General features: G+C 51.3%; 1 protein-coding gene across 5 annotated transcripts; it reads right to left on the minus strand.

Moving 5' to 3' along the window:
- Window positions 1-345: 345 nt before the first annotated feature.
- On the minus strand, window positions 346-12,932 carry BTN3A3 (butyrophilin subfamily 3 member A3). Of its 5 annotated transcripts, XM_053915667.2 has the most exons (12): window positions 12,716-12,932; window positions 11,927-12,075; window positions 10,213-10,404; window positions 9,416-9,548; window positions 8,855-9,196; window positions 6,927-7,208; window positions 5,468-5,668; window positions 5,337-5,357; window positions 5,230-5,256; window positions 3,988-4,014; window positions 3,546-3,572; window positions 346-1,768 (listed from the first exon to the last, which is right to left on the minus strand). In XM_053915667.2, the coding sequence occupies exons 4-12, from the start codon at window positions 9,492-9,494 to the stop codon at window positions 1,032-1,034; spliced, it is 1,743 nt and encodes a 580-aa protein (XP_053771642.1). In that variant the 5' UTR covers window positions 9,495-9,548; window positions 10,213-10,404; window positions 11,927-12,075; window positions 12,716-12,932; the 3' UTR covers window positions 346-1,031. The 5 variants fall into 5 exon arrangements, with proteins under 5 accessions (XP_053771642.1, XP_045059690.2, XP_053771643.1 ...); XM_045203755.3 differs by lacking the exon at window positions 11,927-12,075; XM_053915668.1 differs by lacking the exons at window positions 11,927-12,075; window positions 12,716-12,932 and adding an exon at window positions 12,446-12,466.
- Between the last annotated feature and the right edge of the window lie 1,240 nt (window positions 12,933-14,172).

The raw sequence follows: 14,172 nt of genomic DNA on the forward strand, positions 1-14,172 counted from the left end.
GAGGGCCGCCTGGGTCCCGCCCCTGCGGGAAACTCAGCTCTGCCAGCAGTCAGAGTTAGCGAGACACAGACTGGGCCCTGGGTCCTCAACAGAGCACCCAGGCGGTGACCCCTGGACTGTAGATCAGCAAGAGTCATGCTGGACTTCTGACCTACGCAGTTGTGAGGGAGTAAATGTGTGCCGTGTGAGATCAGGAAATGTGGTTATTTATCACAGCAGCAGTACAAAACCAATACAATTAGGATTTTGTGAAAATGTTGCAAGGAGCTAAACCGTGAAACTGTGGTGAGTTATCTCTGGGGGCTTAAATCTAGAAGTGTATTGAACAGTGAAGATTATTGACAAAATTTTTAAAAAGGTTTATTTATTTATTTTTAGAGAGAGGGGAAGGGAGGGAGAAAGAGAGGGCGAGAAACATCCATGTGTGGTTGCCTCTCATGCGCCCCCTACTGGGGACCTGACCTGCAACCCAGGCATGTGCCCTGATTGGGAATTGAACTGGCAACCCTTTGGTTCACAGGCTGGCACTCAATCCACTGAGCCACACCAGCCAGGGTGATTATTGACAAATTAATTTAACAAATGACACATGACAACCACATGTGGGTGGAGGGGACACATGGTGAACAGTCACAGTGATGATAACGTGACCTTTACCCTTGGTACCCTGGGAAGGGACCCTAAGGGCTCCATGACCCTGCCCAACAGGGACAATCAGCTGCAAAGGGACAGACGAGAGGTAAAAGGAAGGACAGAAGCCGAATATCTCTCAGATGCACTAAGTTCTGTATGAATTATATGTTCATTAACTTGGCCCTGTCTCAGTTTCCACACTTTCAGAATGAGGCTACCTCCCAGGGTTGTGAGGGTGAGTGAGATTCACCCGAAGCACTTGGCGTGACACCAGTGCATGTGAAGTTACCTCTAAATGTCAGCTACTACTGTTCGACTCCAGCTCAGTCAGCTGCGGCATGGTGATGCGCTGTCTGCACCTTTGTCTCTGCATGTCACACGGTAAAACCGAGGGACTGTTAGTGAAGTCTGCCCCTCAGTGTGTTTTCAGTGTTTTCTTGCTGAGACGTTTTGCGGTTCAGGAGGCCCTCAGCTCCAGGCTGGGTGGCCAGAAGCAGAGACGTTTCTTCGGCCCGAGGGTCCCCATTCCCTTCAGCTGAGCCCAGGGACACTGGGGTCTCCGGGGAAGGGTCAGGCCCTGGGTCAAGCACAACAGATCTCCCCACTCCTTCCAGAGCTGGGCAGATGGTCAGGGGAGTGTGCTTCACATCCAAAATCTTGAAAACAGGCCTCAGAGGCCCAGAGAAGCGGGTGTGTGGGAAGGTGAAGATGTGAGATCCATCGACGGCATTGTAGAACGAGACCTCCCCCATCCCATAGTCCAGGAAAACCCCGACTCTTTCAAGAGAGTTGACAACTGTCAGTTTGGTTTGAGGGTCTGTGTGAGCCCAGTAGTCATTCTCATGAGACAGCCTCATGACCCGGAATCCATTCTCAGGTGTCATTTTAACCCAGCATTTCCGCTCCACGTTCTCCCTACACACTCCAAAAAGCCACTCTTTCCTGTCCCCCACACCCACCTCCCAGAAATGTCTCCCCGATGTGAAGCTCTCACAGCCCAGCACACAGTAATACCAGGTAAATCTCTCGGGGTTGTCAGGCAGGTTCTGCCATGTGTCTTTTCTCTGCAGGATCCGCTGGTCCTCAGAAATAAGGAGGGTGGGGTGTGCGGTGTCTGGGTCCAGAAACACATCCGCTGCAGAGAGTTTAGGATGGGGTGGGGTCAGTCACGGCTCCCACACCTTTGAGCCTCAGCCTTCAATTCAGGACATAGGTCTGGGAAGGAGGCCTGAGGCCAGAGTCTGGGGTCCCCATCCCACCCTGGAAGTGACCCTCAGCCATGCCAAGAGGTCCACAGGGGTCTTGAGTGCACTGTGGAACCGCCAATCATCTGAAACCTTCCTTCTACCCTTTCCCTTCCCAAATTCGGGTGCCCACTTGTGCTGTACAGTCACGTGGATTAAATATCAGCCCTGGCTCTACCCCTGAGCTGGATGACGTCCTTTTCTGCAGTCTCTCTTTCCACAGACACCAACTACGTAATATCTCAAGTTCAACTTCCTATCTGTGAATGGGGGTAAAATACTAATCTCTGTGGTGGAAGAAGACAAAATCAGTGGGACATTTAGCGCAAGGCTGAGCATGGAGGAAGTGCCAGATGTGATAAAGACACCATGTCCCTACTGTGCTTGGGGCCAGGCTGGGGCTCCATGTGTTCTGGGGTCCACTCCCCACCTGTCCCCACCCCCTCTGGCCCCAGGAGTCAGTCCTCCATGGGCAACATCCCTGGGCTCACTAGACTCTGGTTACTGTTTGGGTTTGGCCAAGGAGAGGCGCAGACTGAACACGGGAAGGAGGAAGGAAAGGAGGCACAGGCTGATACCCCATTTTCCTCCAGGGAGGTGCTCCACCACAGCACGCCTCCTCCCAGGCAGCTTCTCCCTGAGCCCCAGCTGCCTTCAGGCTCCACTTTGTCCCTGTGCCCTTGGCCCAGAGGTGGTCACAGCTCCCACTGCTGTGAGCCCTGGGGCCCCACTTGTCCTTGTTGGTTTCCCTAATGTCATCCCACCTGTGGCTGTGAACAAATCCAACCCCATCTCTGTGTCACAGGTTTCTTTCACCTCTTCATGCTGGGACCTTTGACCCACCTCACTGGCCTCAGCCAGCACACCAAAGCCTCAGGTGACGATTATCCGTGTTCCCTAAAACATGGCCGTGAGCACTTTTGTCAGTAACAGCTAGAGTGACAGGAGCACCGAGGTCAACTCCACACCTGTGATCATATTGATTATGAAGGGTCATCTGTCACAAGACCACCAGGAGGTGTGGCTGGTGCTGCCACATTCTTGGTCCCTGTTCCTCTCAGTCATTAGTGCCCGAGTCATGGTGTAAAAAAGTTCTGTAAGGGGTCTGTTATCAGTGAATAATCTGTGCAGGTTGTGGGGTCCTCTGTGCACTCTGATCCTGCACCCCTGTGAGTGAATCACCCTACAACACAGTCTGTACATTCTAGGAGTTGCCCACATTGATTTTAGGTCTTACACCACCTTCTCCTCACCATGGGCACTACCGTCAGACAAACACCCACTCTAAACAGCCCATCTGTTTCCTGTGGGTGTTCTGACCAACACAGTCATCACCTCACTCAGTCCTTGTCCCAACCCTCACAGAGCAGGAATGACTATGGAACACGGCATGACTCAAGGACACACAGCAGCAGGAGGGGCAGGAGCTTGGTCAGGTCACACCCTCACTCTCCCTGCAGCCCCTTCCTCCTGCCTCTTCCTCCCACAGAGACCTGTGGACCCCAGGACAGCCACTGTCCCTGGTCCCTGGGCTCTCGGCAGGTGGGCACACCTTTGAGACGCGGACCTTAGGTCACCCCCCAGAACTGTCCCCGTCAATATTTGGAGAAGAAAGAGGGAGCAGGGGCCCTTGGGGCTTGTCCTGGGAACAGAGAGTCATCCACTCACCAGGCTGGAAGAGGGCCATCTTCCACTCTGGAAGGAAGGAGACACAGACAAGGAAAGGTCATTATTTCTGTCCTCCCCCCACCCACTGTCCTCGCTGAGCCTCTTCTCTCCCCTCTCCTCAGTCTCCTCCAATGTCCACTTTCCTCATCTACAGCTCTGCGGACCAGGCTAAAACCTCTCCTCCCACTGTTGGGCTTCCCTCTATCACACTGGGGTCGTTGGTGACAAAGCCATGCTTTGCCGGGTGTGGGCGTGTGTGCCAGCAGGGTGAGGGGACTCTGTGTCTGGAAGGTCCTCTCTGAGTGTCCAGAAAGGCAGGGGTGGATCAGACACAGCAAATGAGCCTCTGAGCTGGGTGTGATTACTCCTCACCCAGCAGAGAAAGGGTGTAAACAATTTGTACACAGGAGCCCGGAAACTAGAGAGCATCAGACTCACTCACTTGCATAGGCTTGAGATGGCTCCAAACCTGCAAAGACAGGCAGAGAGTCACCTGAACTGTCATTTCTGAGCCGGTTCATTTCTGTCCCTTGTGCACCCCTGTCATCTTCCTGTTTGCCCCCCACCCTCCCCACCTCTCCCTCTGCCTGTTCCCTCCTCGGCTCCCCCTCCTCTTTCCATCAGGTGCAGCTCAGCACCCCGCGGGCGCCCTCCACTATCTGTCCCGCTGTCACCGCACAGCTCTCCTGTCCGTGTCTGTGCCGCAGTCACCCCTCATCCCCAGATTTCCCTTCCAAAGTTGCAGTTACATTCTTGAACCATGCTGATAAAGTGTTAAATGGAAAATTCCTGAAATAAACAATTTGCAAGTTTTAAATTGCACGTCAATCTGAGCTGCGTGGTGAGACCTCATGTGGTCCGCTCCGACCTGCCCCCTCAAAATCCGCCCTGAGGCCAGCACGTCCACCCTGTGGACCCCTCCTCTTAGTCACTGCGGAGCGTCTCTGAGACAGATGGACGGTCGCAGTATCACAGTGCTGGTGTTCAGTCACACTTATTTTACTTAGTAATGGCTCCAACGTGCAAGAACAGTGATATGCCGCTGGTATGCCGATGAGAAGCCTTCCTTTCCATGAAAAGGAAAAACCTCGTATATTCAGGGTTCGGCACTATCTCTGGTCAGACATCCACTGGGGACTTGGACCATGTCCCACTCGTGTCAGGGGCGATCACCTTACCTGGATGTACCTGGGCACATGCTCGCCTTGTTCATATGTGTGTGTACCTGTGTGCTAGAATTTATCCACCTCAATCTATATTATTTCCTGCCATCTTCCCTAGGCAATTGGGCAATGTAATAAGAAAATTTTAGATACTCTTAGTTTTTGGCAGTTATAATAAATCTGTATGAACTGACACAGGCCCCTCCCCTTTTTAAGAAACACTTTTCTCTCTCTCCTTCTGCTTTTCTTCTCAGCGGTTACAGATTTTGTGAACCAACCAGGGAGAGAAGGACTCACATTATGAGTCACCTCCCACAACCCCTCTCCTTTCCTTGGTGAGGGGGGAGGGGGGAGGTGTCTTGCGCGAGCGCCCCCTGGTGGAGAGAGACGGCTGCCCCTTCCCCACTGAGAAAGACCACTGAGTAGTCCCCCATCAGCGTCCTCATTCTTCCCCTGGGCGGTTAGGGGTGCGGAAAGGGGCTGAACTATCCGGGCAGAGAGATGCGGGTCTGGGCACTCACGTGGTCGGTACCAGGTCTTTGTCCACCCTGCAGGGAACAACGTGAGGGGTCAGTGACAACTGTCATTAGGGACCCCATGATGCGTGGGGCCGAGGATGTGGACTTACTGAGTTCATCCTGCAGCCTCTCTGGAAAAAAGCAGGAAAAAAAAAGTCCTGATAAGGAGACGGAGGGGAGGACCCCCTGGTGGGCGCGGGCTGGGGTGGGGAGGTAGCGACCCCCTGCAGCGGGGCGTCACCTTTGGCATATCGCTCTTGCTGCTCCTGTGCCTGAAATGCTTCTTTCTCTGCTTGCTCCTTCTCCTTCTCCTTGGACAGGGCCTGGTTCTTCTTCTGCTGTCGCCACAGGAACCACCACGTCCCCACCAGGAGCCCCAGCAGAGTCGGCAGGGTCGTGCCCAGGGCCACCACCCAGGGCTGTGCGTTCCGGAAGAAGGGGCCTGCAAAGGGTTAGACTGAGCCCCTGGCACAGTGGGGTCGCGGGCACCTCAGGACTGAAGGTGATCATTCTCTTCCCAAAGTGTCCAGAACTCTTACTGTCACATAATAAGTACAGTTTCTGGAAATGTCTGCCTCTTACATGGGATAAGTTCAAATATCAAGAAATATTTACAAAGTTATTAAAGTGTCTCTCCAATCCCTCCATCTCCATTTATTAGCGTCTCACGAGTCAGCTTGATCTGGTGATTAAGAACGTGAATTTTGGGGCTGGAGGGCCTGGGTTCAAATTCCGACTCTTCTGCCTGACTAGCTCTGTGACCTTGAATGGATGACTTAACCATGCGTTCCTGGTGTCCTGATTGGTAAGAGGATTAAATTAATGCTTATAAAGTGCCAGGCACACACTGATACCTAAGTGTTTATTAAATTAAAAAATACATGTTCTTATATATTTTTCTTCATACCCAAAATAGCAGTCTCTACAAGCTGTTCATCCTGTGTCGCCACAACCCTCCCACCTCAGCACAGGGAGCAGGGCTGTTCGTTCTCACAGTGCGGCACCCACTGCACGCACGGGCCCCACGGGGGCACTTGCACAATCTCCAGCCCTTTGTTAAAATGATTAATCGTATAAGAAATAACCTTTTATGTGGGTCATTTCATACAAACATGAGCTGATCTGCCAGACTGAAGAAGCTGGAGTTTGGACCAATAATTAAATATGTTGAATAAGAAAATGCCTTACTACCCCTCCAGAAGTTGTGAAAATATATTTAAAAATATACCAAATAATAGCAATAAATGTCTAAGAGTGACTGTCTCCCCACAGTCCCGCCATCAGTGGCCTTGTTTTTCTTTTTGCTGCCAGTCTCACAGTGAGATTCTGCATACTTTCCAGAGTTATTTCCTTTTCTGTAAACTGATAATTCATCTTCTTTGCTTGTTTTTCTACTAGGTTGTTTTATATGTTAAGGAGATTAGCCCTTTTCCTAAGATTTACGTTGCGCATACTTTTCCCTGTTTCTCATGCCTTCGCTCATCTTGACCATTTGACCCCAATTCCCATTGCCTGTCACAGTTAGTGGCGTGCAGGAAGTGCTCAGAAGGTGTCTGTGACGTAAACAGCTTCTTGGAGAAGGAGCACCAGGTCCCTGTTCTGTGCCTTTTGTTCCCTGCAAGGACCCAGGTCAGCAGCAGACAACCACACCTTCCCACAGGGGCCGCCCAGGAGCCCAGGGCAGTGGACAGGGCACTCACCTGCAATGGAAAGCCTGGCAGACTTTTCCTGGCCCAGCAGGGGGTTTCTGGTGACACAGGAGAGCCCCTCCCCAGAGCTGCCTTCCAGGATCACAGAGGCTGAGGCTGCATAAAGGCCCTGGGGGTCTGCAGCCTCTGTGGCCGTCTCAGCAGACAAGCTGTGTCCCCTGGCGTCTCTCCACTGGATCTGGGGCTGCGGGTACCAGCCGGCAGACACGCACTCCAGACGGATCCCTCCAGCCTCATAGCCCTTCATTTCAATGTGGGGATCAGAGCCCAGCGCTGGGGAGGAAAAGTGAGCTGAATCGTGGGGAGCCCTCTGTACTGGTGAGGGCCCCCACAGCAGGGAGGGGCACACGCACCCTGGACAAGCCCCTCAGGGACTCACCAGGAGCTGTTCCCAGAGTGTGCTGTGCAGGAGAGACTGACCCACAGTGTGACCACTGCCTGAGGGTCCCTGGACCCTTGTGCTAGATCCAGGGGGATCTGGGCCAGAACAGACATTGCTTCCCCTAAATCCCCTTAGAGACTGCTGGACCCTCCCCTCTGCCATGTCCCAGACATGCTGGTGCCTGGAACAGCCCCTCACCCCACCCAGGACAAGCGCGGAGATGGTTTCTGCTTAGCAGAAGCGAGTCACAGCCCAGTGCCCCTATCCATCCCGCCTGTCCCGCCATGTGGGGGAAATATATGCACGTTGTCTTGCCGCCTCCCTGGCTGCGTGTGTATATAAGTGCCTGCGGGAAACTCTTGCTGAAATTAATGGTAGAGTTGTCAGACTATTTTTGGGTCTGTTGGCCTAGAGAAACTTTCATAATGTGGTTGTGGGGAGGGAAATACACTGCATGGGAGAGAGCTGACCCAAAGCCAGGAACAGTAGGGTTGTGACCATCTGCCTCTAAACCTCTAATTCCAATGGGTGGTCAAAGGAAGCCCTTTCAATCCTTTAAAAACAGAGTCGGTAGGCAGAGCTTCCTTGAGAAGCTGTGAACGCCAGGAAGAGAGCAGCTAGCTGAGGAGGCCCTGCAGGGAGAAAGCCATGAGCCCCCACCTTCTATCTTCTGCTGAGCTCCCCTGTGACTAATCAGGCAGAATCCATGGGGCAGGGTTGTCTCCTGAGAAGGTGAAGTGCGGCCCTGACGCCAGGACATGAGCACTTACATGAAGCAGCACCTCAGACAAGGTGCTTTGTCACTGGGATGGGTCAGGACAAAGTCAAGGCCAGTCCGCAGTCTGGTCTGAGCAAGAGGAAGCATGAACAGTGTGCAGACCTCAGCAGTGACCAACCTCCCCCATCCTGGCTGTGAGTGGCCAATGACACCCCTGCACCACCCTGACAGCATCCAATCCAGAGCAAAGCCCTGCTTCCACATCCCCCACAAGGCCCCTAACAGCCGAAAGGTTACACCAAGTTCTTTCTGACACCCTCTCTCTGAGACACACCGGTTTCCTCACGGGTGTGTCTTCCCTCACTGCACCAGGGATGGACACACCCTGTTCAACTGCACGTGTGTTCCCAGGGCCTTTGGTTGGAGGATGTGGGCACCACAGGTGTTGTCCCTGCAGCTCAGACCCCTGGTCCCACAGCAGCAGGCACCTGGGGGGCCCACGACCACTGTCTGGAACAGGCTGAACCCAAACACCTGTGTGCCACCCACTGTGAGGAGGTCTCCTCATCCTTCCCCGACCCTGACCTCCGACCTTCACTACCCTGCTGAGACCTGGTGGGCGGCGGGAGGGACTCTTTACTTGATGCAATAGCAACTCTTCCTGGGGGACAACCTGGGTCTGTCACGGGCTTCAGAGAAGCAGAGTTGGGGCAGGGGGCGGGCAGATGCTGGTGAGGAGCCAAGAGTGCTCTCAGGTAGGCTTGGAGCCTCTGCCCCTGACCCCACAGAAAACAAGCACAGATCAAACCTGAGGCTCACCTGCAACCTTCAGCTCCACCTGGGCTTTTTCAAGGAAATCTCCATCTTGGAAATAACACAGGTAGTATCCAGTGTCCGAGGCTCTGATGTTGCGAATCTGGAGAGCAGCCTTCCCCGCAGTGAGGTCCTCTCTTAAAATTGAAGTTCTCCCTCGATACTCTGCTGTGGGTGTGTCTTCCTGCCCATGTGCATAGGCCCGCACTACCTGCTCGGGGCTGGATCGCTCCCACTTCAACTGCATGGTCTCAGCGCTCATCTTAGGGGACAGGTGACATGGCAGCTCAGCGTCTTCACCCACCATGGCCAGGATGGGCTCACGGGGTCCAACCACAGCAAACTGAGCTGGTCATCAGAAGGGGGTGCTCTATCACGGGGAGCTGGGGCCACAGGGCCGGGGGTGGGTGAACTAACAGGGAGGGCGAGGTGAGAGACACCTAGACAGGAACTCAGTCCTAACACAGGTGCGTCTGGACGGGCCTTGCAGGGATGGGGTGCAGCCCAGGGTTCTAGTGGGGCCCAAATGTAAACGCTTTAGATGCATAAACCCAGAGCCGGTCCTACCTGAGCAGGGGCTGAGCAGCTGGACCAGGACGAGGCAGACAGGGAGGACAGGCAGACGGAGGACCAGGCACCGCACCATCCTCAGTTGCTGTGCAGAGAGAGACACCAACAGGAGCTGGGTAGCAATGACGACCTGGAAGAAATGGATTCCATATGGAGACGCTGCCTCACCAAGGCGGACGGGAGGCGCAAACGTGATCGGTGCTGACGGGACAGCCTTCCATGCAAATGCCCGCTGGGGAGTCTCTTCACCTTGGATTCCAACATGGAAATCACCCATGAAACATGGAACAGTAGTGTACGTACCTTAACCGTCTCCATCAGGGAGTCCTGGGCTCTTCTGTGCGAAAGTGCTCAGTAGCCCTCCACTTGCCCACACTTCCCTGCCACAGCCAGGTGCGCGCCCGACTCCAGCATCACCCTCTGAGGAACGCAAGCCCCTCCTCTCTGAGTCCCCATCCTACTGCTGTCCCCTGCAGGCCATGCTCCGCACAGCAGCCAGCTCATCCTGACCCCTCACCCCTTCCCGGGGCTCCCATTCCATCCATCCAGGGCAGAAGCTGAGTCCTTTGCACCCTGTACTTTTACAATTATCTGAATGTTTTAAATTTTACAAGTTTTGATAGTGAAGAATATATTCTATTTATTTGGGTTGTTACTGATTGTTTTTTATACCTGATTATAGACAGTTTTAAAATACAAAAAAATGGACAAAGAAATAATTTATAATGGTAATTTTATACTTTGCTTCATAGGAATGTAAATATTTTGGATGTGTCTCAGCCACATTTACATACCAAATGCCTTAAAAATACTTTGTCCTGTGATCCACAAATTCCACTTGCAGCAATAGCTCTTGAAGAAAAGAATCAGTCCTGGCTGGTGTGGCTCAGTGCATTGAACACTGGCCTGTGAACCCAAGGGTCTGTGGTTTGATTTCCAGTCGGGGCATATGCTGGTTTGTGGGCCAGGTCCACAGTGTGGGGCACCTGAGAGACAACCACACATTGATGTTTCTCTCCCTCTCTTTCTCCCTCCCTTCCCCTCTGGCTAAAAATAAATAAATAATATCTTTTTAAAAAAGGAAAAATCATGCATGAACACAGAGGTTTATGTTAAAGCTGTTTGTCATAGTAAAATCTACAATAGCAAAATGTAGATTCAATTTAAATGCCCAAATTGTGTTTAATTTTGTTACAATTATAAATGAGAACTCTTTATTTAAAACATGATTCCAAAACCAACTACCACCATAATACTCAATGGTGAAATAAGATCACCATTTTCCTCTCAGATCAGGAATGAGAAATAGACCCCCACTGTCACCACTTCTTTTCAATACGGTGTTGGAAGTGCTAGCCATAGCAATCACACAAGACAAAGAAATAAAAAGCACAGAAACCATAAAGGAAAAGTAAAACTCTCACTATTTGCAGATGACATGATACAATATATAGAAAAGCCTGAGGACGCCACCAAATTTTTAAAAAAACTCTGAGAAGTACTGAATGGTTCAATAACATTGCAGGATACAAAATCGGAAACATGCTATGTTTATATATGGCAGTAATTAATAATCAAGAAGAAAAAACTTAAAAACCCCATTTACACTTTCATCAGAAAGCATGAAATACCTAGGAACAGATGTAACCACAGCGGGTGAAGCCCTGTCGCCTGACAGCTGTGCTCCAGGAAGAAAGAAACTGAAGAGGATGCGAGTCCAGGACGATACGCTGTGTTCGTGGGTTGGAGGAGTAACAGTGGTAAAATGTGCTTTCTGCCTAAAGCCATGTACGGACTCCAGGCAACCCTTGTTAAGCAAAAAACAAAACCCAATGGCCTTCTTCTCAGAAGTACAACAATTAATCCTAAAATCCATATGGATCCAAACACATCCAGAATACCAAGGAAATCTTGAGAAAGAACAGAATCGGAGGCATTAGGCTCCCTGATATCAAAGTGCAAGCACAAGAACAGACACAAGTGGGACAAACGGAGAGCCTGGAAACGAGCCCTCACTCATCCATCGATTAATTTATGACAAGGAGGCAGGGATATACAATGGTTACCCCACCATTAAAAAGAGACAGTCCCTTAAAAATTTTGGGAAAAACTGGACAATCGTCTGCAAAAGAACGTAAGTGGATCATTTTCTTATACCATATACAAGAATAAAACCAAAATGGATTAAGGATTTAAATGTAAAACCTGAAACCATGAAACCATAAAAAAATCATAAGCAATAAAGTCTCTGACACCACTCAGTAACATGGATATGTCTCCTCAGGTGAGGGTGACAAATGAAAAAATGAACAAACGGGACCAAATCAAATAAGATGGTTTTGCACAGCAAAGGAAATCACCGACGAAACAAAGACCGCCTGTTGAATGGGAGAATATCCTTGCCAATGATGCGTCCAATAAAGCGTTAATATCCAAAGTTTATAAAGAACTCAGATACTATAACACTAAACAACCCAAACAATGTGGTTTAAAAAATGGGCAGATGACCTGAACAGACAATTCTCCACAGAGGAGGCATGCAAGGTCAGCAGACACATGGATGGGAAGCTCCTCTCTGGCCAGACAATGTGGTGTTGATCCACTTTCCAACGGATGTGTATGTGGTGGGTTCAGATTTTTCTATGTTACAAATAATTCTGTAATGAACATTTTTACATATAAATCTTTAAGACACACACCTTATAACACAGCCCACCATTCTAACGTTATTTCCATAAAGGATGGCCTGCTAACTTATCTGTGACTGCAGATAAACAGCCTGTTTGCTTTGCAATTCTAGAAGATAACTTCAAAAGAAGCTCATTCTGGCCTTCAGACATTCAGTCCCGGGGATTTGCTGACCTTCAACCGGTGATCTGAGCAGACTGTGTTGCTTGCTCATTGTCCCTTCAATGCAGAACTCTCAACACCCTCCTTTCCGTGTCTTTGCTGAGTTCTTTTTGTTCCTTTCTTCTTTTTCCTTACAAAAATACCTACTTGTGTCCAATTCTCAGGTGAGATCCTCACCTTCTCAAGCTGCTGACCCTTGAATAGACCTGCTTTCCTCCCACCAGTCCATCTCTCCATTATTGGTTTATGAGCAGCAGGCAGCTGAACCTGGGTTTTGTATCAATCTCTCTTCTTGAATCTCTAGGAACATGCTCCCAGAGATGAGCAGGAGAGACAGTAAGGGGCCTTGCTCCTTTCTGACCACAGGAAGTTCTTAGAGATGGGCAGGTGTCCAGCTCCCTGGTCCCGGGTGTGTCCCTCCCACAGATTTCCCAGTTCAGGCCTTACCTGCCCTGGCTCCACGCTCCTCCTGTGCCCTCACCTGCAGGCTCACAGCACCACACTCTTCTGGGTGAGGGACACCCTGCAGGCTCCCCCAGCTTCTCAGCCTCCCTCCTTAGGGGGACTGGGGCCCTGGCTTTCACCAGCTCCCCTCAATTCCCCTTCGTTCTCCCAGATGAAAATCACAGGGCAAAGGTACTGGATTGCTCTCTATTATAGGTGAGTCTCTTATCTGGAAGAAAGGATGAGGAAAACGAAAGGGTGCTCACCAAGGGAATCAGGGCAAAGTCTCTCTATGAAAACACTTGTTTCCTGATTGGCTCAGAGCTGTGTCTCTCGTCACTTGTTGGGCAGAAAGGTTGGCATGAACTCTGACCCCATGTTGGATGGAACAGTGCAGACCAGCTCCAGCCCTGACTCCCACCCTCTGTGTCTCTCTCTGTGGTCACCTGTGTGAATCACTCCTGGGTGTGGGTGGGTGTGAGCAGTATCTCACTGTATACACCTGCTTTATGTCATTTGCATTATAATATGCTTAGCAGAGGAACTGGGACAAATTCGCAGATGGCAATGTGTGAGGAGAGGAAGGGGTGCAGGATTAAACGGTCGTTGTGGTCTTTTGCTAACGTCTTTGATTGCAGAGACCAGTGAACGTGTGACAGAGAGAACGCAGACCCACGCCACCTGTCCTGGCACCTGCGACAATCAGGTCTCAGATCCGTTCCCAAGCAGCACCGTTTGCAGGTTCCCACAGGCGGTGCTGTCAGGGGCCGATGGGCAGGTTCTGTGTTTTTCAGAGAAGGTTTATGTGGGGGTTGCTGAGAAGGTCCACTCGTCCTCTGCACCTCATCCGAGCTGCACTTGGGTTTTCAGGTGTGCGCAGGCCTCCTCTCCTGCAGGTTCTGTTCTCTGACGTTGGATGGGAGAGGCTGTGAATGCGTCTGTCAGGGGATTTTGGGGAAAACAGAAGCCTGCGACCTCCAAATACACTATTGCAATTGTGCTTCAAAACAAACACCCAACATGTCAGGGGACTCTAAGGACGCTCCGTCGTGGGTCTGCGGCGCAGAGCTCAGCTGGTTTGGGAGGGCACGCCTGGGCCTGGTTAACGAGGTCAGCTCCACGGGTCTCTCCATTCAGGGGCCGGGAACTACAGGACTCGTGCTGCACCTCTCTACTCTCTTCTCGCTCCCCCTTCATCGGATCATTGTCTCCACGTCCCCGTACCCGGACCCCCCTCTTCCTCTAACTTCTCGGACGCTGATCTTGAGGCTCCTCCGCCCCCTGGTGGCCGCTGCGCTTCACTGCAGGCCGTGCGCGTGGGAACCGTTCTGCCCTCCCTCCGCTGGGGGGGGGGGGGGGGCAGGTTCCCACGTCTTTCTTTAATATAAGTTCAAATCTTTTTTTAAAAACTGGGATCCACAGTAGGAAATACATTTCATATTGGAACTGAGCACACACAC

This window comes from Desmodus rotundus, chromosome 12, assembly GCF_022682495.2.
Source record: "Desmodus rotundus isolate HL8 chromosome 12, HLdesRot8A.1, whole genome shotgun sequence".
In the NCBI taxonomy this organism is placed as follows: domain Eukaryota; kingdom Metazoa; phylum Chordata; class Mammalia; order Chiroptera; family Phyllostomidae; genus Desmodus; species Desmodus rotundus.

What these genes read in the sequence shown, in the direction of transcription:
- BTN3A3 (XM_045203754.3), bottom strand. Translation starts at nt 9,494, where the DNA reads ATGGTGCGGTGCCTGGTCCTCCGTCTGCCTGTCCTCCCTGTCTGCCTC. An exon ending in GCAAGAGCGATATGCCAAAG is followed by an intron (nt 5,358 to 5,467) that starts GTGACGCCCCGC and finishes GCTTTTTTCCAG; the next exon opens with AGAGGCTGCAGGATGAACTC. An exon ending in GATGGCCCTCTTCCAGCCTG is followed by an intron (nt 1,769 to 3,545) that starts GTGAGTGGATGA and finishes AACTCTCTGCAG; the next exon opens with CGGATGTGTTTCTGGACCCA.